Raw genomic sequence first — 25757 nt, forward strand, 5'->3', positions numbered from 1 at the left:
GTTTGTTTTTTCATAATTTTCTTTAGGTTACTACTGTGAACTTAAAATGTTTTGCAGTTGTCTTTTAAAAATACTGTGAAGACAAGTGAGGGGTTCGTGTATTCATTTACTCATCCATTCATTCCACAAGTATTTACTGAGCCCTACTGTGTGCCAGGCGCACAATGTTATATATATATATATATATATATATATATATATATATACATATATATCACAATGTTATATATATATATATATATAACATAGCAAAATTATATATATATATATATATATATATATATATATATATATATATATATATATAAATAATAGCAAAATTGTTAGTATTAGCATTCGTAAATACCGCGGTAAATGTGATCTCAAGGATTCCAGAGGTTTTGTTCTCATTAAATAATTATTTTGGATCTTCACCTTTTCCTCCTCTCAATACATTCCTAACAATCTATGGCCAGTCGTGCTGGTCTCACAGTCATATGGTTATGTGATGGTAGCTCAGGTGGATGAACCAACCTGGTGACTCCTCTGCTTGAGCTGCAAAAACATGGAATTGAAAATAGTAACACGGATGCAAAGCATTCAAAATGGCACACATCCAGGTATTCCAGATTTGATGATCCTGTTACAAGAGTAGCTCATGGCAATGTAGCAACCATGGATGTGTGGCTGAGGGTATTGTACCAGGTTCTGGGCTGTCTGCTGTGTGAGTGTGCCCAACATTGTTGTTTGGGTGACCGGTAGGAGGGCTATTTGAGGGGCAAAGAATCACAGCCATCTTGCATTTCCTCCTTAATTCTCACCGTGGTGAGAAAACCTGGTTGATGTGTAATTGTTCGCCAGGTTTCTCCTTGGGTATAACGCTAAATATGATCTAAGAGTAATTTAACTCTATGACTCATGTCACTTTAGGGGCAACAAATATACTCCTTGCCAGGGTCTAAATGGTTCTCTCTTTCATTATTTGTGTTCTTCTCATTCTCAGTGTTCAGCCAAAAAAACATAGGGGTATTTCAGCAAGAGTATTGGCTTAGAAGTCAGAAAATGCAAGAAGACATTGGTTTGAATTCTGTCTTTAACATTTATGAGTTGTTTCATCTTGGACAGCTTACTTTTCTAAGATATCATTTCTTTATCCCAGATTTCTCCTATAGCCTACTTTAGTAATTGATCTGGGAATTAAAAGAAATGGTATAGATTGAGCATATATCTTTTATGTGCTTCTCAGTACTCCTATAATAACTATTGCTTATAAAATTCATTTGCCAACTAATCACATACTTACTTGTATTACTGATTTCTGCCGACGGAAGTTTTTGTGGCTCATATCTTATCTCTCCAGCCAACAAACGCACTGACTTAGCATTTCAGACTCAGCACATGTATCTAGTCTTCCAAGAAGCCTTCCCAGACCTCTTTCCTCATAATACCTTGCATATATCTTTACTATTCCCCTTCCCACGTTGTACTATAGCTATATCATTTGTATATATATGTTTTATCTACTGAATGATGAGCTTATTGAAGATGGAACCATGTCTTTTTCTCAGCATCCATCAGAACACCTGGCCCAGAGAAAATGTTATTGACCTGTATTTGGTGAATGAATATTCACCAGTGGCAGTGAGGGAAAAGTAAGATTGGCTTTGATGAGAGTAGAAGTGATGAAGATTTTGGATGGATTCTTATTCAGACTCTTACCTGTCACATCTCTTCAAAGAATGGGAGATGAGTCATTCACTTGGGGTAAAGGGAAGGAGGAGTTGTTTGGTTTTCATCTCAGCTACATACACGGCAAATTCCAGAAGGTAGCCGTAGTTCCTGCTGTAAAACAACAGGTGTGGCAGTGCAGGGCAGGGTAGAGAAGTCACTAAAAGAAAAAGAGGTAGACAGGGTTCTTTTTCAGACTTGGATTCTTTTTTTTTTTTTTTTTAATTTTATTTTAGAGAGGGAGAGAGAGTGAGTGTGCATGCATGTGAGTTGGGAAGAGGGGCAGAGGGCGAGAGGGAGAGAGAGAATCCCAAGCAGGCTTTATGTTCAATGCAGAGCCTGATGCAGGGGCTTGATCCCACAACTCTGGGTCAAGACCTGAGCCAAAATCAATAGTTGGACGCTCAACTGACTGAGCCACACAGGCTCCTCAGACTTGGATTCTAATCCCAGTTCTACCTCGGGCTCCCTTGGGGCTTGGTAATGAAATTTAAAGTTTGTGTGGCTCAGTTACTTGACATCCTAAAAAACTGACTGGACTAGATGTTTCATTCTAACTTTGACTGTCATTGAGTCTAAATGAATCACAAAGTGCTCCCTCTTCCTACGTTTACCTTCATAAGAGAAAACATGGCACAACTAGCAGTGTCCTGATTGGGTTCGTGAACCGTTCAGCTTCCACAGAAGCACAGTTCATGGAAAAGCAGAATCTGAAATAATCTTTGGGGTGACTTTTGAATAGAATGATATTTCACTTTCAGTGTGGTGTGAAAGCCTTGGCATAGTGGGCACAGGATCAGATGTTCCTATTGTTCTTTATTGTTTAATCTGTGTCATTTGACGAGACAGCCAAGTAGAGAGAGCTGCCTATGTGTTGAGAAAAGGAAGAATGGAGAAGGTTTAAGGAGTGGAAAAGCTTATCGTTTTGTTTTCCCATAGGTTCTGGACGTAGCTTCATTTCCTAGCTTTTTTTAATTTTATTTTTATTTTTTTCCTTTTTTTTTTTTAACATTTATTTTATTTTTGAGACAGAGAGAGACAGAGCATGAACGGGGGAGGGCCAGAGAGAGAGGGAGACACAGAATCTGAAACAGGCTCCAGGCTCCGAGCTGTCAGCACAGAGCCCGACGTGGGGCTTGAACTCACGGAGCGTGAGATCATGACCTGAGCCGAAGTCGGACGCTTAACCGACTGAGCCACCCACGTGCCCCTTCGTTTCCTAGCTTTAAAAATGTCTTTTAGAATGATTAATTTATAGATCAATCAGTAGTCTTTCATTTGTAAGTGAAAAAAACTTAATTTTAATTAGCTTAAGTCACAAAGGGAATTCATTGTCTCAGGTCACTGAAGAGTCAAGGGGCAGAACCAGCTTTAGGCACAGCTCTAACCAGGGGATTAGCAACTGTGTTGGAAACCTGTCATCTCTACGCATTAGTTCACCTTCTTTCACATGCTGGAAACGTGGCCTAAGGGAACCCCAGGCTCATAACAATCCTAGTCAAAAAAGATTTTTTTCAATAGCTCTACGAGACAGTGGACTGGTCTGGGTCACGTGTTCTCTGATCAGCCCCAACTACATCACATAGAAGGAGGCTCCCATGGCAGGAATTACTGCCATGGCAGGAGTTACTGGATGATGTGGATCTCAGGCAGGCAAAAACAACAGGCATTCACTACATTTTCCTGGCCTAGAGGACTTCTTATGTTTTGGGCTTTTCTCGCTCTTTCTTGTTCTCTGGTTTCTCCTGCTGCTTTTGCACAAATTATATATGTGTTCCTAAACTCCAAAGCTTTTCTCTTCTTTCTGAACTCTGTCGGTCCCCCCCCCCCCCCCCCCCCATGCTCTTATCTCCTCTCGGAAGACAGTCACTTCCTTATCTCTGGCCTCTACCTTTCTTGGAAAAAGCTCACTCATCATTTCCATCTGGTATTTCACAGCCCTTATAACTTAAAATGTCTCAAACCAAACTGGCCACCACTCTCCCAAATGTATTTCTTTTCCTACGTCCCCCAGTCACATCTGTGGCAACAGCCGCTGTCTACTTTCTCAAAGGCCTAACCTCAGAGTTGTTTTTGACTGTTTCCTCTGCATATCATTTCTCCCTTACGGGAACATTCCTAGCTCTTTATCATTCTGTCTCATGAATTTATTACTTTTTCTCAGGTTTTATAAACATTGGTGTGTGATTTATTTCTGCCACAATTATTAGATTTCTTAATGGAGGGTGTTAGGACTTACCTTTGTGTTATTTCTTTCTTGGTTGTCAAACTTCAACTTCCCCCACCTTCTTCTTCTCCCATCGGTATTATACCCAGACTTCTATGATTCTAGAAATTTTGTTAAATGAAGAAAATAATTTATGCAACATGTAGTACAATTACATGGTTATTATACTTGTAATATAGTACAACAGTAGTTGAAGCTATAAAAACAGATTGTATTCAAGAACTGTTGCAATAGGGGAGAAGGGACCTCAGTGTAGAACTGGGCTCATTTCCAAATACATCATGGACAAGTGGTGATTTATAACCAAGGAGCAAGGTGGGGTCAAGGAATGGAAAATTACTAAGAGGAAACATTAGGGATTTGGGGAGGAGGAGGATCCTACTTAATAGGATCCTTACTGAAGGCAGGCAGGAGTGATCAGATCCCAAGGATTTTAGCAGGATTCTTGCTAAAATGGGACAATGCAGACCCTGTGAGAATGGATGCAAGGCAGAGGCCTCAAAGGATTAGAGGAACCTGACCAAAGTTTAGCCAAGTACAGGGCCTGTGTCATTATCTATGCTGTGTGATTTCAAATCTTGCCTAACTCGTTGGCATTTATTATTAGCAAGTTTTAACTGTACAAAATGTTGGGGAGGAAGTGCCCTAATCATTCAACCCTGTCCCTGTCCCTCCCTGCATCAGCATTTCCACAAAGATGTGTCCTGAAAAAGATGCAAAAACAAAACAAAACAAAACAAAACAAAGAAACGAACAACCCCCCCACCCGCCAAAAAAAAAAAAAAACCCACAAAAAAACACACCAACAAAAAGAAACCAAATCCCAAAATTTCTGTCTAGCCAGAATTGGTGAGGAAGAAGGAGTAGGGGAAATAGAAGAAGAAATGCATGGAACTATTTGGTTAAATGATTCTGGATATAATTTGAGATCTCGTTTATGATATGCATCTAAACCCCTTTACCTCTACATCTTCCTTACTTGGGTGCTTCATCTGAATAAGACCTGTTTGAGATCGCCTTCACGTGGCCAAGAGACCAAAGGAGTTAAAAAAAAAAAATTGGAGAAAATGCTTTGAGAAAACAAGTCAACCCACTGAACATTAGGGTGGCAGGTGGTTGGAGTTTGCCTCTGATAGCACAAAGCTCAAAGGGCCGGCGAGCTTCCGGTGCTACCCTTGACAATAGCGGTGTTGTAAAAACAAATAGATGCCAAGGAGGAAAGCTCAGTGCATGAATGTAAAGCAAGATGGCAAAAAAGCTCAGGAAGTTTTATCAAGACGCGTAGGATTCAGGCTCATCATCCTGGATTGTTCTATGAAGAGCCCTGGTGCCTCCCGCTGCTTTCATAATTTATTCATTGTTTGTTTTGGAGGTGAAGGGGTGTGTTTGAGAGGATGTTTGACCTTCCTTAACGGTTCAACCAGTTCTGTTGTCACCTCACTGCTCTGGCATTGGGCTCTCATCCTGTTTATCCCTGCTCTGGGAAACACCGCCCTTTCTTAGACAACTGCTTTCTTTGTTTCAGGTTCAACTTTGTTAAATCAAAGCATTATGGAAATCTAGACTGTAAAGCCAAATAGGCGGTTGTGTAAAGTTATTTGCATCCTACTTGCCGGTAGATAGCTATTTTAAATAAATCAGGCCTGCCATTAATTCAGTTTTGCCACACTGCTAGGGTTCTGCTAGTACTCTGTCCTCGTTCTCATTATAAGGCAAGGCCTAGAGTTGTGTTTTTTTTTTTTTTTTTTTAATTTAAGTTTTTCTTTAAATTTCCGTCAGTTAACATACAGTGTGATATTAGTTTCAGGTTTAAATTTAGTGATTCAACCCTTCCATGCAACACTCAGTACTCATCACAACAGGTCCACTCCTTAATCCCCATCGCCCATTTCACCCCCCCCCCCCCCCCCCCCCCCCCCGCACCCCTCTGGTAACTATCAGTGTGTTGTCTATAGTGAAGAGTGTTTCTTGGTTAGGCAAGGCCTAGAGTTTTGTTATCTCTCCACCTCCTCGTTCTTTCGGGCATTGAGTAGTTGCTACTGTCAAAGTGTGATTATCCGTGACCACCCGCCCCCCCAATTTCTACACAGACACTGCACAGACCAGCAAGACTTGAAGCTGTCTTACACTATTGTAGTCCTTCGGCTGTGCTATTTTTTTCTAACTGTATGTAGGAGAGTGTCTTTAATGATGCACGGTGGGCAATTAACACATTTTTGAGGGTAGTGATTTTCAAACTGTTAACTGTCATTTACTGTAAAAAAGTGAATGTGACATTGTGATCCAGTGTATATATACATGGTTTGTATAATGTGTAACTGAAGCAAAAGTGTCACTAAATAATATCTTGTTATGAGTGATACACTCCATAGTTTCTATTATAGTTTTTGCCTGCTTACAAAATGCTGACTGTGACCTTGTAAGTGGATTTTCTGACCCACTAATGAGTCACAATTTGAGCCTGAAAAGAACTGCCTAACAGTCATCAAGTTTTAGGAAGTCTAGGATGCTAATTCTGAGAAGACTTTGGAAATTATCTATGGGCGGCTTCCCTTTTCATCCTATTTCATACTTAGAGGAACTTGAAGTCCAAGTAGGTGAAGACTTCTTGTGGGGAAACAGTGCTGTCTTAGCTGCTATTACCCACATTTAGTCCTGGAATCATGCAGTTTAACCACATGAAATCTAATTTTTGAGGCTAGGAATTTTGCTCCTGGGTGGTTTCATGGTAACGAACAAAGTATTCCCACTTTCCTTCCTCCTATGGAGCTATTTTCTCCCTCCATTAGCTTATTACCCCCCTAATCTCTGCCTAAGGGAAGACTGCTAACAGAACGTTGCATTGGTACCCCCTGTTCTAGGGATGGCACACAGCTATCATTGTCATGAAGCCAAACCCATTGTCATGGGTTGAACAAGGAACAGACTTAGGCACATACTTAGGCAGTAAAAAAACAAAACAGAAGTCCAAATGTGCATTTTCTTTAAGGCAATTGCAGTTTTAGTTTTGACAGCTGCATACATCTTGGTATATTTGATGTTTTTTCATCATTTCTTAATACTTAGTAGTGATATCCTCATACTCACATCTTACATTTTTAGTGGCATTATTTCTATTGTGAAGGAAAAGGCTCCATGGTCAAACAATTCACATCAACTTTTGAGTTCTCAAATACCATTCATAGAGTGTTGATCAGTTCGGGCTGCCATAACAGACTACCATAAACTGGATAGCTTGAACAATAGAAGTTAGTTTTCTGGGGCGCTGGGTGGCTCAGTTGGTTAAGTGTCTGACTTCGGCTCAGGTCTGATCTCACTGTTTATGAGTTCAAGCCCCGCGTCAGGCTCTGTGCTGACAGCTCAGGGCCTGGAGCCTGCTTCGGATTCTGTGTCTCTTTCTGTCTCTGACCCTCCCCCACTCGCACTCTGTGTGTCTTTCTTTCTCTCAAAAACAAATAAACATTAAAAAAATTAAAGAAAAAAAGAAGTTAGTTTTCTTACAGTTCTGGAGACGGCAAGTCCAAAACTGAGATGTCAGAAGGGCCTCTGTCTGGTAAGGGCTCTGTCTTTGGATTGCAAATGGCTGCCTTCTGGCTGTCTACTCACATGGTGGAGAGAGGGCAAGCAAGTTCTCTGGTGTCTTTAAGACAACTAATCTAGCTGGACTAGACACCACGCTCATGACCTCATCTAACCTTAATTATCTCCCAAAGGCCCCAACTTTCTTTCTTTCTTTCTTTCTTTCTTTCTTTCTTTCTTTCTTTCTTTCTTTCTTTCTTTCTTTTTCTTTCTTTCTTTCTTCCTTTTTTCTTTTCTTTTCTTTTCTCTTTCTTTCTTTCTTTCTTTCTTCCTTTCTTTTTTCTTCTTTCTTTCTTTCTTTAAGTTTATTTATTTTTGAGAGACAGAGAGAGACACGTTGTGAGCAGGGAAGGGGCAGAGAGAGAGAGAGAGAGAGAGAATCCAAAGCAGGCTCCAGGCTCTGAGCTGTCAGCACAGAGCCCAATGTGGGGCTCAAAAGCCCCAACTTTAAATATTATATTAAGAGTTAGGGCTTCAATATGTGAATTTTGGGAGAACAGAGTCTGGACTATAGTACAAAGCTAAGATCTTAGTTTGAATATTGGCTGAAGCATGTAAAGAACTTTTCTCAATTGTACTTATTAAAGATAGACTCTTCTGTTTGAGTGAATGGATATTTTTCACACTCTATAATTCTTACAACAATTATTAACAATAGTAACACATTTACTTTCTTTTATATTCCTGGTAATGCAAGTATGTGGACTATAGTTTACAGTTAAAATATGCCCAAGAGTGAAGAGTAAGTAAAATGATACCTTTAAAAAGTTATTTTCATAAAGAATTTTTTTCCTAATGCAGACTTTATTCCTCATCGATAGTTAATTTCTATGCAGCCTAGCAGTTTTTAAAACTTTATATAGTATAGAACAGCTACCCACTATCAGTGAGAACAATACATATTTTAGCAAACTACCATATGTACTAAAGATATGCTTTAAAACAACTTTTGTGTATTGGAATTATTGTTGCTGCCTAGGAGCATGGATGAGTTTCTTAACTAAGAAACTGTAAAGGAGCCAGGTGTTTGTCTACAAGAAATGTTGCAGAGAGCTACCCCAATCGCCTACACGAAATATCCATTCTATCTAAAGAAAAACAGAGAGGGGAGATTGAGAATATAGAATAGTTTTAAAGCTTTTCATTTGAAACCTGTTGGTCCACTTTTAATATTTTTAAAGTCCTTGGAAATCCCCAAACTAGTTCTTACCTTTTTGGCTGCTATAGGTAGACAAGAAGAGTTATTTTCCCCCTTGTTTTGCTATCTTTTTCTTGTTTCTAGGTTTAAAGAGTTGTGGGCTGTTTTAAAAATATAGGGCTTCTGTGTAAAGTTTGGGCTGTGTATCTAGATAAAATATCCTGGGTCTCCTTAGAGTATCTTTGCTTGCATGCTTTTACTATGCTAACACATATGTTTACTTTGTTTCTCCTGTTTCAGTGTCTATCAGCTGAAGAGATCTTTTCCCTTCATGGCTTTTCAAATACTACCCAGATAAGCAGCTCCAACTTCTCTGTCATCTGTCCAGCAGTCTTACAACAACTGAACTTTCATCCTTGTGAGGATCGGCCCAAACACAAAACAAAACCAAATATTTCGGAAGGTACGTTGGAAGTTTTTTTTTTTCTTCTCCTGCTTGTTTGAAAAGCCTATAGGCTAGTTTGAAATTAAATCAACATGCTTCTTTCTCTGCTTTATTGCTTTTATTTAATCTACCTAGAAGCTGTTGGTAAAATGCTTATATTCTGAAAGTGTTTAGAATAAGAATAATTAGAACTCATTTAAGCTTCATAAGTTGTGCTCTTCTATTTGTGGAGTCAAAGTTATATTTGGTACCAATTAAAAACTTTATAAAACATTTGTGGAGTCAGAGTTATTCTTGGTACCACTTAAAAACTTTGTAAAACTCAGGGCGCCTGGGTGGCTCAGTCGGTTGGGCGGCCGACTTCGGCTCAGGTCACGATCTCACGGGTCGTGAGTTCGAGCCCCGCATCAGGCTATGTGCTGACAGCTCAGAGCCTGGAGCCTGTTTCGGATTCTGTGTCTCCCTCTCTCTTACCCTCTCCCGTTCATGCTCTGTCTCTGTCTCAAAAATAAATAAACGTTAAAAAAAAAATTAAAAAAAAAACCAAAACTTTGTAAAACTCAATTCTTGATTTTAAACAATAGATGCCTTATACTGTACTTGTTGGAGTGTATGTTAACTATTTGGCTCATAACTGATAAGGTGATTTCCCTTACCTTGTGCTTATCTTATTATTTAAAAGCTTATCAATTTATCTGTAATTTTCAGTAAAGGGATAAAGGAATATCCCATTTAGATTAAATATTAAGGTTATGAGTTATGACTGTTTTAATTTTCATTAACAAAAGAAAATGCCAGCGACTCTTCTTTAAGTGCCTGTAATAGTATTGCCATACGTACCACATTTCAAAGGAACAACCCGCTGCAAAGAAATTCTAAAATCCGAGAAAACAAGTGCATGCTTACTGTATAGTTCACCTACTTAACCATGTAGAAGAATTCTTTTCCAAATAAAATAAACTATTTCTTCCACGGGTCTGTTTTCCAGCTATGTGCGATTTCTTGGTACCCTCAAATCCTTAACCTGACCCACATGGATATTTTAATTCTCATTTTTTTTTAACATTGTTCATTCAATAAATGTTTTTATTTTAATTTTTTTAATGTTTATTTATTTTTGAGAGACAGAGGGTGCGAGTGGGGTAGGGGCAGAGAGAGAGGGAGACACAGAATCCAAAGCAGGCTCCAGGCTCCGAGCTGTCAGCACAAAGCCCGATATGGGGCCCAAACCCACAAACCGTGAGATCATGGCCTGAGCTGAAGTCGGACACTTAACTGACTGAGCCACCCAGGTGCCCCAATAAATGTTTTTTGAATGACATGCCAAATGTTGTTCTGGGCATTGAGGATTCAGTAGCAAAGAAGAAAAATTTCCTGCCCTTTCAGGGCTTACAGTATAATGGAGAAGAGAAATAATAAACATTTATACAAACAAGCAAGTAATGTAATTTCAGAGTGCTAAATGCCATGAAGAAATTAAGTAGTAGGTAAGGGATAGAAGGAGATAGTGAGTGAGTGTGATTTTCAATACATCAGAGAAGGCCTTTCTGATGAGATTACATTTGAGCAGGGTCCTGACTGAAGGTAAGGAGAGGACCACGGCAAGATGTTCTCTGGGAAAAGAACATTCTTGGTCAAGGGAACAGTCACCATAAGCTTGACAATGAGCTTGGCGTATGTAAGGAACTGCAAGAAAGCCTGTGTGTCTGGAGCATAGGAAGCAAGAGGGAGACTGGAAGGAAATGATGCCCTGGGCCGTGTAGAATGCAGTAAATTGACTGGGTTTTGCTCTGAATGTGGTATGAAGACGCTGTAGGGTTATAAATGGGGGAGTGACATGATTTTGTTTGGATTTGTACAAGATTATTCTACCTGCGGTTTGAAGAATAAATTGTAATGTAGTATGAGTGGATGCAAGGGAATTAGTCAGGAGGCAGTTTCCCAGGGTTGGTGCTAAGGATGAAGGGGACTTGGGCTGAGATGGGAGAGGTAGAAGGGAGCAGTGATCGGATCCACGATGGATTTTGGAAACTGTGCTAAAATGGATTTGCTTCTGGATTAGATGTGGGGGTTGGGAAAGATGAGTCAAGATTTGAACCACAGAAGCTGGAGAGATGTTTGTGCCATTTCCTAGTTTCTTATGGAGGAAGCAAGTGGTGAGGATTGGGTATAATTTTTCACATGATCAGTGTGAGACACTGATGTAGACCACCAAGGAAAGTTGTACAGTAGTCAGTGACATGCACACATTTGGTGTTCAGACAACAGGTCAAGGCCAGAAATTTTGTCACCTTAGAGGTGGCATTTGAAGCCACTGGTCTGAGAGAGCACATCTAACTTGAGTATAAAAGAATATAAAGAGAGAGAAGATAGAGAAGAAAAGGGACACCTCAACAAAGGAAGTGCTGATTCTACTGATTTATTCCTTTGTGAATATGTATGTACTTTGATCTCTCTCTATCTTAGTAACAAGAGTGGTAACAATGGCAAAAATAATGATAATAGTCGACTGTTACGCAGTATTTACTATGTGGGTGAGTACTGTTCCAAATACTTGACCTATGTTAACTCATTTAATCTTCATTCAACTATACGATGTGGGAACTACTGCTTCCATTTTACAGCCAAGGAAACGTATGTGTGGAGAGTATAAAGTCATTTGCTCAAGAGTACACAACTTGCACGTGGTAGAGCCTTTTTCAAACCCAGCTGTCTCAGCTTCATGATCCATGTTCTCTTTTATATTCTGTATTTACATTCATGTAAAGACCCCAAATATACTTTATCGATATAATTAGCAATTTTGTGAATAACAATAATTTCACAGCGAATTGTTTAAGCAAATATTTTTTCTAGATTATATACTAAATAGGAATATGTTTGTATTTCTACAAGTTTGTCTAATATAATTTGCATTTTGTATTCAAAAGCAAATTCAGGAATGCTTTATATATTAACTTTTAATAATAGCGTAACATAATAAAAACATAGATTCTGAAGCCAGTCCACCTGGACTCAAATCCCAGCTCTGTAACTTTCCAGCTATTTTGGGCACATGACTATGCCTTTCTGCCTCAGTTTTCTTATCTAAAACAGTACCTTTCTTATAGTGTTGCTATAAAGATTAAATAATATTTGTAAAGCATGTAGAATATAATATAGCATTTACTTAGGCACTATATATATATGTCTGTTAAATAAAATATATCCACCATGTACATAATTCTGGGTATAGGAGATGAAACTTCAGAAAAAGCAAGTCCTCTACTCTGCATGTTAGTGACTGCATTCAAAAGTGTTTTTAACCCTAATTCCCAAGTTTCCTCTATCTCAGGAACCAGGAGGTAGGAACAGGGAATTGGGAAGCAGGAAGTGAGGGGATTCCAGGGTCAACACTACAAAGTCATAAAATGGAAAATCAATAGTTCTAAGTTACAAGATTAGGCAGGCACCACATATTTGGACAGAGGCCCAAGAAAGACAGAACTGGCTCTTAGGGGATACATAATATTAGGAATTGAAATGGGGCTGGAGTGGGTGGGATGGGGTGGGAGAAGATAGAGAAAAATTTCTGGAGAATTAGGGTAACTGGTAGAGTACTCTAAGATGTTTAATTTGACACTATATTGCCTTTATTTGGTGCACTGTCTTGTTTTATTTTAGTGCAACTGTGTGTGCTTCTGTGTTGAGCAGTTTATTTAATATCTCTGTGCCTCAGACATCTCATGTATAAAATGGAAATAATTATACTACCTTCCTTCTAGAATTGTTGGGGGTATCAAATGAGTCAATATATGCAAGTGCCTAGAACAGTGCCTGGCACAGAGAAGGAAGTCTGTATTCATTCCTCGTATAAATTTGTTCATAGGTTCACTCCATTCCGTGCTCCTTGTGTAAGCCTATTCTTTTAAGTAATGAAATGCACTTGATTCTTGATGTAACTGTTTACCTAATGTAGAGTCAATTCTGAGCTCATTCAAAAAATGAAAAACCAAAATAAAACTAATCCAAAGGAGTCGTGATATAAGGATTTTATACACATGCTTACACTGATGTTTCAGTAGGCAGATAAAATATTCTCATTTATCAGAGACCTCATATTTTGTGATTTTGAAATTGCCTTTCAGGTGCTTTTCTAAGCTCTTATTGATGAATACTATAAACTGATAGTAATTCAAATTCTTGAGGAGATAGATTAATTGTTTTAACAATAATTTAATGATCCAAAATTGGTGCATTTTTTTTGATGGGGTCACAGGATGCTGTTTAATGCAAATAATAAGTAAGAACAATAGAATTTTACTTGCACATCCCTGGAGATCACATTGTCCAATTCTGTAGTAGAATCGGTAACATAAGTTAAGCTCCAGAGATGTTGAATGGCTTCCTCCAGGTATGTATCTGAGGAAGGATGAGAGCACAGGGCTCCTCACTCCTAGTTCTTTATATAACAATGAGCTAAATGAATGGAAATTTATATGGTGGTCTACTAACTAATTTATCATTTTTAAATTATAAAGGCATGTACTGGAGGCTTACTATATATACTAGGGACAACATTAACTGGCTTATTTTACTTTTGTAAAAATTCTATGAAATAGGAGAATTAAATGAGTTAGAGTAGATGCAATTTTTAGAAGAATCTTAACAAATAGTGGTCTTTCAATAAATGTTAGCTATTGTTACTAATTTTCCTTGGAAATTTATCAAAATCTTTCAGAGTTCGCTAAGAAGAGAGAGAAAGGATCCTCTTTGAATCAGATCATTAGAGGGAGTCCTTTGTATATACGGAGAGGTCCAAGTAATTTTCTTATAGTAATTTATTCTTTGGTGCCCCAGTTGAGTGGATGAATGGAATTTTTTTCTTCAGTAATGTCCTGACAATACAAGAAGAGGAAGTTATGTAGTATGCTTAGAAGATGATGATTCATACTCCCCAACTTCCCCAAGTAATTCTGATAAATATATACAATAGTAACTAAGGTTGGAAAGATTAAATAGGCATTTTTTTTTTTTTGGCAAGAGTTCTGGGCTGTATGTGAATGAATGTCATGAAATATGTATGTCATGAAATATGCCACTAGTTCATTCATTAAAGAATGTGTGCTATTTTCTGGGCAATACTTTAGGCACTAAGGATGAAAAAACATAGCTTATCTCCTTGAAAATGTCTTAATTTGTATCGTGTAGACAAATATAAAAGTGATAAAACTACTTTAGCACACAAGATATGGTATATGGCCCAATTATCTTTAATCAAAGAGCCATGGGGACAGCTGCCTGGAGGAGCTAGGAAAGTTTAATAGAAGAGGTTTTGGAGTTGGCTTAGAGAAACTTGTGTGAGTTTCTTAGGCAATGAAAGACAGAAGGATGTCTTCAGGTAAACAACCAGAAGTAAAGGTAATTCCTTACTTGGAAAGCATTGTGTTAGCATAAAGGCCATGTTGAGAAGCATGTAAATAACACTGGAGAAGTTGTGGGGGAGTCAGTTTATGAACAGCAGTTTTGAATAGGGGCATGAGATGACCAGTTGTGTTTTAGGATGTAAGTCTGGAGGCCATGTCAAGTAGGGGGAGGAAGACCAGACAGAAGACTCATAATGCATCAGAAGAGGAAGTAAGAGAGGCTGAGGGCCTCAACTCAAGGCGCTGGCAATGAGGATGGAGAAGCTGGACTGAGAGAGGCCTCAAGAAAAATTGATAGAGTTTGGTCGCCAATCATCTATGAAATGGACTGGTTGGGGTGAGAAATTGAAATTGATGCTAACATTTGTGCTATCTATGGAAATCACAAATTTCTCAGGGGAAGGTGATGTGTTTAGTATGTGTATGTGGTTTTTGCCTTAGTTTGGTACTCAAAAACTGTGCATTTTTATTTTAGTTTCAGCATGTGTCTTTCCTGTTTACCCAATGAGATTATAAATGTTTGTTGAATGAATGCATGCATACAGGCTTGTGAAGGGTAGAAGGCTATTTGTATTAAGGGGAACCACACATCAATATACCACGGCGGGAGATATGCGATGGAGAGCTTTCTCCACGTGAAAAGTCTAAGGAGAGTAGGTAGCTTGTGTTAGGTGATAAAGTAGTAAATGGGAATGAGGTGGGCCTTTGTAGTTCTGATGAGATGACTTTGCAGGGCCTGGTCAGGGGTCTGGAACCGATAGGAAAACATCTGGAGAAGATAAAGTCATGGTCAGTGCTGTGATGAGTCTTGTGGTAACAGTAACATTTATTTTCTGTTCATTTCATTTGGTATGCCGAACAAACTAACTTGTATTGCTTTGTGTGTGTCTGTGCCTACACCATTTCTCAGTTCCATAAGCAGAAGATCCATGTTCCTCGTTGGCAGGAACCATGGTTTGGTCTATATCCTAGACTCCATAAACATTTGCGAAGATTGTTTGTAGATAGAATCGCTTGAACTAGAATAATGGTGAGCAATCTTGTATTTATGAAGCACAATGTAAAATTTTTACAGTTTTGTTCAGTTCCTTGGTCTTTTAAAAATTAGAATACCTTCACAGGAGTAAGGAAGCATATTGCTAAAATATGTTGGTCCTGGAGCCAGACTCCCTGGGCTCAAAATTCGGCTTGCCATCTGCATGACTCAGGCAGCTCATTTGAACTCCATATGGTTTGGTTTCCTCATCTGTTTGAAGGAGGTAATAGGAGTACTTACCTCACAGGGTTTTGTGAGGATTAAATTAATTAATACATGTCAGTTTCTTGGCTTAGTACCTGGCAATGGTGAACACTCATAAGCATTAGGTGTTACTATGGTACTCTACTGAGGGTGTCGGTGAGAAAAGGGGTCTAACATTTAAAAATGCTTTCTGGGCATTTTGAAGAAGTGGCAATGCAGAGGCAGCTTTCTAACCTTTCATGTTGTCCTTTGTGCACAGCGTGTGAGGCATAGGCAAAGCCACGTGTCGCACAGTTCCAGGGACCCATTTGTATGTCAGCCTGCACTGCCATCCGTGACTGTCCTGGGGTCACACAGCGCTCTTCACCTGCACTCTGAGTGTGTCCTGAAACCAACCCCTCTAGGATAATCCGGAGGAAATTGAGGTCACATATGCCATTAGCTGATCACATTCGTTCATTTCATCGTAAGCAACATTTATTAAGCACCTGTTGGGTACCAGGCCTTAGAGACAGAGGTCAAAGATGCATCATCTTCTGTCACCAGAGTCTTCACTTTATAAGATATTTTCACCTTACTCTGAGGTTGGCAGGGCCAGTTGTGCAATGCAGCTTCTCTCTGGCTCCCATGTGCTGCCCTCCTGAGTGCTCACTGCACTTGGCTGAGTCCGGGTCCTGGAGGCCCCAGCTGGAGAGCCCAGGTGCTGTCTTTCCAAGGAGGTGCTCTCCACAGGCACCTGCAGACAAGTGATTATGACAAGCTCAGTGTCAGCAACTATGGTCACTTTGAAGCTAACCCGTACCCACCCATTTCCACCCCTACCCTCCACCTATCACCTTGAACCTTTTCCCTGAAAGTCACACTGCCTCTATATTCCTCTGAAAGACTCCATTTTATTTTATTTTATTTTATTTTATTTTTTTAAAGATTCAATAGTTTTATTTATTTATTTATTGAGAGAGAGAGGGTGCAAGTGAGTGAGGGGCAGAGAGAGAGAGAGAGGGAGGGAGGGAGAATCCCATGAGGGGCAGAGAGACAAAAGGAGAGGGAGAGAGAGAGAGAGAGAGAGAGAGAGAGAGAGAGAGAGAGAGGCAGGGCTCACCTATGGGGTGCTCACCCAATGCGGGGCTCGTGCTCACCTAAAGCAGGGCTTGAACTCAGGAACTGTGAGATCATGACTTGAGCTGAAGTCAGATGCTTAACTGACTGAGCCACCCAGGTGCTCTGAAAGGGTGAATTTTAAACCAGGCTTCAAGCTACAGATGAAAGTAGGTGACTTGGAGCCTGTGGGCCTCACATGGTTTGTCGTTATTCTAGATGTTGTCCTTGTCCAGATCCCCCCGCCGCCGCCCCGCAAGCTATAACGTTCTTTGAGCCCATAAGGGTGCTTTAGGGCTGATGAAGGCTTAAGCACTGTAACTATGAATATTTATTATTCTATAGTAATGTTGACAGCTTTCTGTATAATTTTCATTGAGAAGATCTTGTTTTAAAGAAGATATCTGATTCGAGCTTTTGAAGAAACAAGTTGTTTCAAACTTAATGTACAGTAAGACTTCATTTGGCCCCTTTGCTTTGATTAATTGCTACTCTTTTCCTCTCATCTACAGTTTGGGGATATGGATTCCTGTCAGTGACCATTATTAATCTGGCATCTCTCCTTGGATTGGTTTTGACTCCATTGATAAAGAAATCTTATTTCCCTAAGATTTTGACATTTTTTGTGGGTCTGGCTATTGGGACTCTATTTTCAAATGCCATTTTCCAGCTTATTCCAGAGGTAAGGATGTTGGCTCTTTGTGAATAATTGTTTCTTTTAAATGTTTCAGCACTTTGTACATTTTAAGGCTCCATAATTCTCACAGCATTTTATGGTCTGGTTGATAGTGTTGGATGAGACAAAGCTGAATCACAGCAGAAGAAAAAGCTTGTCTCAAGCTACAGGAGATGTCAGTGTTGGAGATAAAATTAATATTCTAGGAGGCTAGCCACCAGGACGTGCCCAGACAGCATTGGGACACCTCTGAGGGCCTTAAAACTTTTTTTGTCTTGCATTTGGCAGCTTTAATTTTTCCACATACTTTTATTATTTATTGATTTTTCTAAAGAGCATGCAATGTCAAACTTACTGAAGATATACCACAAAATGTCCTTATATATTTACTATAGCTTTTACTTAAGTTTGTGTTTCTTGTCTGTTAGGAACACCTCGATTCTTTATAGTTTGAAACTCCAGCTCTTGCCCTGGGTCCTTTAGACAGTGGATTATTTCATTCTCGTGTGTGTGTGTGTGTGTGTGTGTGTGTGTGTGTGTGTCTGTGTGTGAAAATCTTTCTTGGGCTCAGCCCTTGAATTCTTTATCTCTTTAGGACCTACCAGGACCCTCTAGGTTTAAGAAGGTCTCTCTTGGGAAAACCGTAATCCAAGTGGATTTGCCATGTTTGCTTTAACAATTTGACTCTGGATATGATGGACAAATACATTACTTTTAAGAGAAAATGGATTATCAATGTCTCGCTTTTTTATTACCCAGATCTAATATTATCTATAAAGATGAGAATCAGTGCTTCTTCTTTACTACTAAAAATTCCTCTCTCAAGGCAAATATTTCTGAAGGATATAGCCAAGAAACTAGAAGATATTCTGGGTCTTTAATTAACAGAACTTTGGTTATAAGACCACTGTGTGATCTCTTACAGTTTGGCTACTTAAATTTCAGAGTTTTTGTTTTGTAATTTTTGTGGGTATTTCCCAATATTACCTCATCTGAAGATGGACTTAGAACTTTGGTAAAAATTGTATACTGAAAAATTTTGGTATTATTTTCTAAAAACCAAGTTAAAGTACTTAGTTTTACCTGAACTTTTTTCTCTTTTAGGCTTTTGGATTCAATCCCAAAAGTGACAACTATGTTGAGAAGGCGGTTGCTGTGTTTGGTGGCTTTTATATACTTTTCTTTTTTGAAAGAGTGCTTAAGATGTTATTAAAGGCGTATGGTCAGGTAAATGGACTTTATTTAAAATATATGATGTTTGACCCCCTACATCTACTTAATAGCTGTATAGGCATATAAAGGCAGGAATTTTATCCTTATAATTCTATGAACTACTCAGTTATTAGGCTGGTGAATGTGAGGAGAAAGAAAAGAGTCCATATATTAATAAGGGTAAGAGAAACACTTGATTCATACTGTGGAATTTGGAATGAGTACCAACAATTAAATGTCAAAAAATGTGCACAATTTGTATTCATTCATGTTCATCAAAATAAGGAGGCATATGTACCCTAACGTGAACAAACAGAAAAAACAAAATCTAATAAATGAAGATACGTTTATAAATCTAAAAAGATTACATATTGAATAGTCATACAGATTTTCTCTTACGAATAAAAAGCACTAGACTCCCTGCTTTCTTGGATGTGTGAGGTACCATGTTTCCTTCTTATAACCTCTTCTTCCTTTAAACATTGTTTCATGTAGAATGATCATACCCACTTTTCAAATGATGATTTTGGTCCTTCTCGTGAGAAAACTCATCAACCTAAAACGTTACCTGCAATCAATGGTGTCACATGTTATGCAAATCCAGCTGTCACAGAACCTAACGGACACATCCATTTTGATAATGTCAGTGTGGTATCTCTCCAGGTATGGCATTTTCACTTTACTATATTGCATCCTTTATACAATGTGAAGACTTCTGTGAATGCAGCCAAGTCAATATTTATACACTGAAGTGCGTCTCACTTATTCTTGTATATGTGGAAGTAAGTGGAATGTGAGTCTGTATTCTTTTTCCAATTTTCCTCCCTATATTTACTCTAAACAAGTGAGTTAAGCAAGAAATTGTGGGTTACTGGATCTGAGACTTCACTGTTCCCTAAAATCATTTAACTGTATGTATGAGTAACTTAGATTTAGTGCTATGTAGCAAACTTAATGAGAGCATTTCTCTTATTTTGCAATTCTTTCAAGATCCAAAACCAAAGAATCCTTTTGAGTAATTTTGAAACTGCAAGAAACAAAATTTGTAAGCTATTAAAGTCATGTTCATTAATTAATTGATTTAGGATTTGTATCTCCATCTTCTAAATAATGTTAATAGGAATCATTTCTTGAGTAAGTATTATGTGCCAGGTAATATGCTAGGCACTTAATTGTTTTGTCTCATTTACTTTTTATAGCAATTATTCAAAGTAGGGTTTATTTTCTACGTATTAGAACTGTTTCAGTTTCAAATGATGGGAATCAAACACAAATTATGCATGCAGAAAGGAGAGTTTATTGGAAAGACAGTGGGCTGTCTAATGGAACAGCCAGGCTATAGGAAGAGTGAGAACCTAGGAACCATTAGGACTGTTAGAACTCCTTTGCCCTCTCCTCCTTCCTGTATCTTAGAGCCATTCTTTCACTGTGCAGTGACTCCTTCCATAGGTGGGAAACACAGCCACCAGCAACTCCTGAGATTTATGTCTTATAATTTCAGCCACTAGAAGGAAATTTAACCTGACTCTTTCAGTTCTAAATACAAAATTCCTGGCAAGTGTCTCCTTGGTCCGGCTTGCATTAGATGTCCACTTCTAGACTAATAGAGAGAGTTGGGCCCCTTGTATGACTGCCAGGGCGTATGGGTGGAGTAGAGGAGTGTTTAGGAAAAAGGGGTGCTCGGGTAACAGTGTCATTTGTGTTCATAATAATTCTCATTTGACAGATGAAGAAAATGGGACTTTAGATATTGAATAACTTCTGCAGGGTCACTCAGCTAGTAAATAGTAGATCCAGAAGCTACAAGGTTAAACATAATATAGAAAAGAAACATTGAATCAAGGAAAGTCTGCTAGGAAAAAACAATTAAGTAGAAAAAAGATATCTGGAAGAGGTTGTTATGGCAAATGACCTGAGTTTCCTTCTGGAAAGAAAACATGATCCATCATATACTTTGCCCCACCTGATTAAGGAAAATCTCAAGTGTGTTTGAAGAGGCAGTTTTGTGTTAGCACTAAACTAAGAGAGGAAATTATTTCATGCAATGTAATGAATGATGTTTTCAGCCAAGATTTTGCAAAGAATATGAAATGTTCAAGTAGATAGTTTCACACAATAATTATAGCTAACATTTATTAATGCTCAGGGACTCAGCCTAGAATTTTAAGTGAATGGCCTCCTTGGACCCTCATCATAGTCTAGGAGATAGGAAGTGTCATAATTCAGAGATTGTAGCTTAGAAAGGTTAACCACCCCAAGGACACACAGCTCCTGCGTGGCAAAGCCTGGATCAGGATTGAGGCCATCTGATGTTGAAGCCTGCACTCTTGCTGGATTGCCTTCCTCAGGTCACAAATTCTCTACTAGAATCAAGATGATGACATTAACTCTTGACTTGATAAATATTAATTTTCTTAGAGGAAGAAGATAATTTGACCCTAGGCTGTTGCTTTCTGAGGGCAAATAAATTTAACTGATCAAAAGTTTGATTTTAGTTTTAAAGTTTTTGGGATCCTGATTTATGATTTACTATGGCCAGAAGACATGTTTGTATAAATATTAGCACCCTGACAAAAATGGGATCCTACACATGATCCTGTTTCACATAATTTAGAAATATCAGTTGAAAAGTTATTCTTACTCTATTTCTGGTAGTGCTAGTACACAGGATTTCATTCATTTACTCAATAAACATTTATTGAGTACCTGCTCACTGTCCTGGGCCCTGGGGATTCAGAAGCAAATGAATTCTTGTGAAGCCATAGTTTATTCAGTAGACAATATAGAAAAGAGTAGAACAAGAAAATTTCATGTAGCAATACTTTGGTGAAAATACAATATGGTGATGTGGGGTGACACGTGGGGGCTTCTTTGATCAACAAAGGTCCCTCCACAGATCAGCAGAGAATTGGATAATGAGAAAGAAGAACCAGCTATGCAAATATCTGAGAAAAAACTGTTCTAAAATCTTTGAGAGTGATCAAATGGCTTATATACAAGGGAACTGGAATTGAAATGGTATTGGACTTCTGATACCAATTCTGGAGACCAGTGACACTATTCCTTTGGTATTCTGAATAGAAACAACTGTGGAATTGTAAATCAAGGTAAACTACCAATCTAGTGAGAGGGTGCAATGAAGCTGGGATTCTGGAAATATACTTCCAGGAATTAGAAGTCCAACTCCAGTCAGAGAAGATGTGTTCCAGGATGACAGCCGTGCACCAGGCTTTGAGATGAGCCATACAAATAGTCCTGACACTGACTTCTTATGGGGACTATTTTCTGGCCATATGGTTGAAGGTGTAGTCTTAAATGAAGATAGACGTAAGTACTGAGTAATGTCTATTATTTTCAATTTTCTTTTTTAAAAATGTTTATTTATTTATTTTGAGAGAGGGAGAGTGCCAGCATGGGTAGAGGCAGAGAGAGGTGGGGGAGGAGAGAGAGAATCCCAGGCAGACTCTGCACTGACAGCTCAATTCCATGAACCATGAGATCCTGACCTGAGCTGAAATCAAGAGTCAGTCGCTTAACCGCTTGAGCCACCTAGGAGACCCATTATTTTCAGTTTTCTTTTTATATTGCATTCAAAAAATCCTATAGGGGAAAACCAGCAGCAACCGCTTTGACCTCAGCCACAGCACATTCTTACTAGACATGTCTCTGGAGGAAAGGGAACAAAAGCAAAAATGAGCTATTGGGACTTTATCAAGATTAAAATCTCCTGCACAAGGAAGGAAACAATCAACAAAACTAAAAGGCAACTGACAGAATGGGAGAAGGTATTTGCAAATGACATGTTGGATAAAGTGTTACTATCCAAAATCTATGGAGAACTTATCAAACTCAACACTCAAAAAACAAATAATCCAGTGAAGAAATGGGCAGAACACATGAACAGACACTTTTCCAAAGAAGTCATAGAGATGGCTAACAGACACATGAAAAGATATTCAGCATCACTCAGCATCAGGGAAATATAAATCAAACCACAATGAGATACCACCTCACACCTGTCAGAATGGCTAAAACTAACAAGTCAGGAAACAACAGATGCTGGCAAAGATGTGGAGAAAGGGCAATATTTTTACATTGTTGGTGGGAATGCAAACTAGTGCAGCCACTCTGGAAAACAGTCTGGAGGTTCCTCAAAAAATTAAAAATAGAACCAGCAATTGCACTACTAGGTATTTATCCAAAGGATACAAAAATGGTGATTTGAAGGGGCACATGTACTCCAGTGTCTTTGGCAGCACTATCAACAATAGCCAAATTATAGAAAGACCCTAAATGCCCATCAACTGATGAATGGATAAAGACGAAGTGGTGTGTGTGTGTGTGTGTGTGTGTGTGTGTGTGTGTGTATGTATGTATGTAAATGGAATATTACTTGGTGATCAAAAAGAATGCAATCTTGCCATTTGCAACAACGTGGATAGAACTAGAGTGTATTATGCTAGCGAAATAGGCCAGTCAGAGAAAGACAAATATCTTATGATTTCATTCATATGTGGAATTTAAGAAACAGAACAGATGAACATAAGGAAAGAGAAGGAAAAATAAGATAAAGACAAAGAAGTAGGCAAATCATAAGAGACTCTTTTACATAGAGAACAAACTGAGGGTTGCTGGAGGGGAGGTGAGTGGGGGGATGGGCTAGATGGGTGATGGGCATTCAGGAGGGCACTTGTGATGACCACTGGGTGTCATATGTAAGTGAGGAATCACTAAATTCTGTTCTTGAAACCAATACTACACTATATGCTAAGTAACTTGGATTTAAATAAATAAAAATAAAATAAAGTAAAATTGCTTTTAAAACACACACACAACAGGCACCTGGGTGGTTCAGTCGGTTAAGCATCTGACTTTGACTCAGGTCATGGTCTCGTGGTTCACGAATTCGAGCCCCGCATCGAGCTCTGTGCTGACAGTTCAGAGCCTGGAACCTGCTTTGGATTCTGTGTCTCCTTCTCTCTCTGCCCCTCCCTGGCTGGTGCTCTCTCTCTCTCTCCTTCTAAAATAAATAAAAACATTAAAAAAGTAAAATAAATAAAACACACACACACAAAATTGAAAGCAGTAGAATTTTAGAAATACCCTAAGAGCTAAGATATTGCTTTAAGAGATAATAGAGTAATATATATGATAGTGATTTTAATAATAAAATTAAAATATTTTCTAATTTGGGGCACCTGGGTGGCTCAATCAGTTAAGCAGCCAACTTCAGCTCAGGTCATGATGTCACAGTTCATGGGTTTGAGTCACGGTTCATGGGTTTGAGCCCCACGTCAAGTTCTGTGCTGACACCTCAGAGCCTGAAGCCTGCTTTGGATCCTGTGTCTCCCTCTCTCTCTGTCCCTCCCACACTCACCCTTTGTTTCTGTCTCTCTCTTAAAAATAAACAAACGTTAAAACCATTTTTTAAACATTTTCTAACTTTTTAAAATGTTTATTTATTTTTGAGAGAGAGGAAGTGGGGAAGGGGCAGAGACAGAGAAAATCCCAAGCAGGCTCTCAGCACAGAGTCTGATGCAGGGCTGGATCCTACGATGGTGAGATCAGGACCTGAGCTGATATCAAGAGTTGGATGCTTAACCAACTGAACCACCCAGGTGCTCCTCTAGTTTTTATATGATAAAAAGGATTTAACCTATATGACCCCATTGGAAGAACAGGACATGGAAAATTCATGGTTCATTTCTGAGTCCAAGTATTTATTGCCTTAAGAATTTTGTTGATGATTCTTGTTGCTATTGCTTCAATGAAGTTTTTTTTTTCCAAATTGAAAATAATAAGAAGCTAAGAGTGAGTTAAGAAAGGTAGTCTAATTTGACATTCTATCAATAGAATGTAAATTATATGACAATCTAGGTAATATTGTGATTCTAGATTTTGCTAGAATATAGGAAGAACAAAAGCATTGTTACAGAATAATTAAAATGCATGTCTTAGGGATGTCTTTATAAATATTCATCCAAACAATTCTGGTCCATCATAGAATACTCAGCTATGCAATTTAGTTGCCTTTGGTATTTTGTCTGTGTTCAGTCATATAAAAACCAGAGCTCTACCCATTAAAAAAAAATGTATTGGCATGAAAGTATATTTATTACAGTAAGAGGATAGAAGATATTTTATTTAACAGTTTATTAGCTTGATTATAACTTTATCTTTAACATTTTTTGACATTTATTCATTTTTGAGAGGCAGAGAGAGACAGAGTGTGAGTGGGGGAGGGGCAGAGAGAGAGAGGGAGACACAGAATCTGAGGCAGGCTCCAGTCTCTGAGCTGTCAGCACAGAGTCCGACGTGGGGCTCGACCTCAGGAACCGCGAGATCATGACCTGAACTGAAGTTGGACGCTTAAGCAACTGAGCCACCCAGGCTAAATATTTTAAATATTTAGACAAATTAGTAAGGCTTCCTTAGTACCCTTGCTCCAGATCCTGTAAATGTTAGGCACCATAATCCATGTAATGCACAGGTGTATGTGTGTGTGCCTTATTCAGTTATTGCCACTAGGTGATGTTTCACAGCTCTCCCAGTGACACTTGCTGTTTTCTTCTTTTCTCTTTCTATTATATAACCCTGTGAAATCATGTAAGTATCTATCTGTACAGCCAGATGAGTCTTTTCCCTGGGAATCTATAGCTTTAGAAGGACTGTATTTGTTAGGTGTTGACTTCCTAGAAATGTCAGGTACTCTGGAGAGTGTTAGCTTTTTCTGGGCCACTAGAGGGACCATGTGACTTATTTCTCCTGTAGTCTGTAATCAGTCTTTTTTCTAAAGGAAACCTTTTGTGCTTTCATTGGGGAATTGATGCCAATAAAGACAAAGGGATGAGTCACCTTTTTTTCCCCTAATAAAAGAACAATTATTATCAGCCATTTTTAGAAGTTAACTATAGTGAATTTTATGTTTAAAATTGAGGTGCAAAAGGGGTGCCTGGGTGGCTCAGTCGGTTAAGCATCTGACTCTTGATTTCAGCTCAGGTCATGATTTGTGAGTGTGAGCCCCACATTG

The 25757-nt window shown here is 38.7% G+C and overlaps 1 protein-coding gene across 2 annotated transcripts in view; it reads left to right on the forward strand.

Moving 5' to 3' along the window:
- The window catches only part of SLC39A8 (solute carrier family 39 member 8), an 80373-nt gene that overhangs the window by 17963 nt on the left and 36653 nt on the right, over positions 1–25757 (forward strand). For both annotated transcript variants that reach the window (XM_042935817.1, XM_042935816.1), the window contains exons 3-6: positions 8952–9114; positions 17352–17521; positions 18620–18742; positions 19223–19390. In XM_042935817.1, coding sequence (XP_042791751.1) covers positions 8952–9114; positions 17352–17521; positions 18620–18742; positions 19223–19390 — 624 coding nt within the window. The remainder of the gene's footprint in view (positions 1–8951; positions 9115–17351; positions 17522–18619; positions 18743–19222; positions 19391–25757) is intronic.

This window comes from Panthera leo, chromosome B1 (assembly GCF_018350215.1).
Source record: "Panthera leo isolate Ple1 chromosome B1, P.leo_Ple1_pat1.1, whole genome shotgun sequence".
Taxonomy (NCBI): Eukaryota; Metazoa; Chordata; class Mammalia; order Carnivora; family Felidae; genus Panthera; species Panthera leo.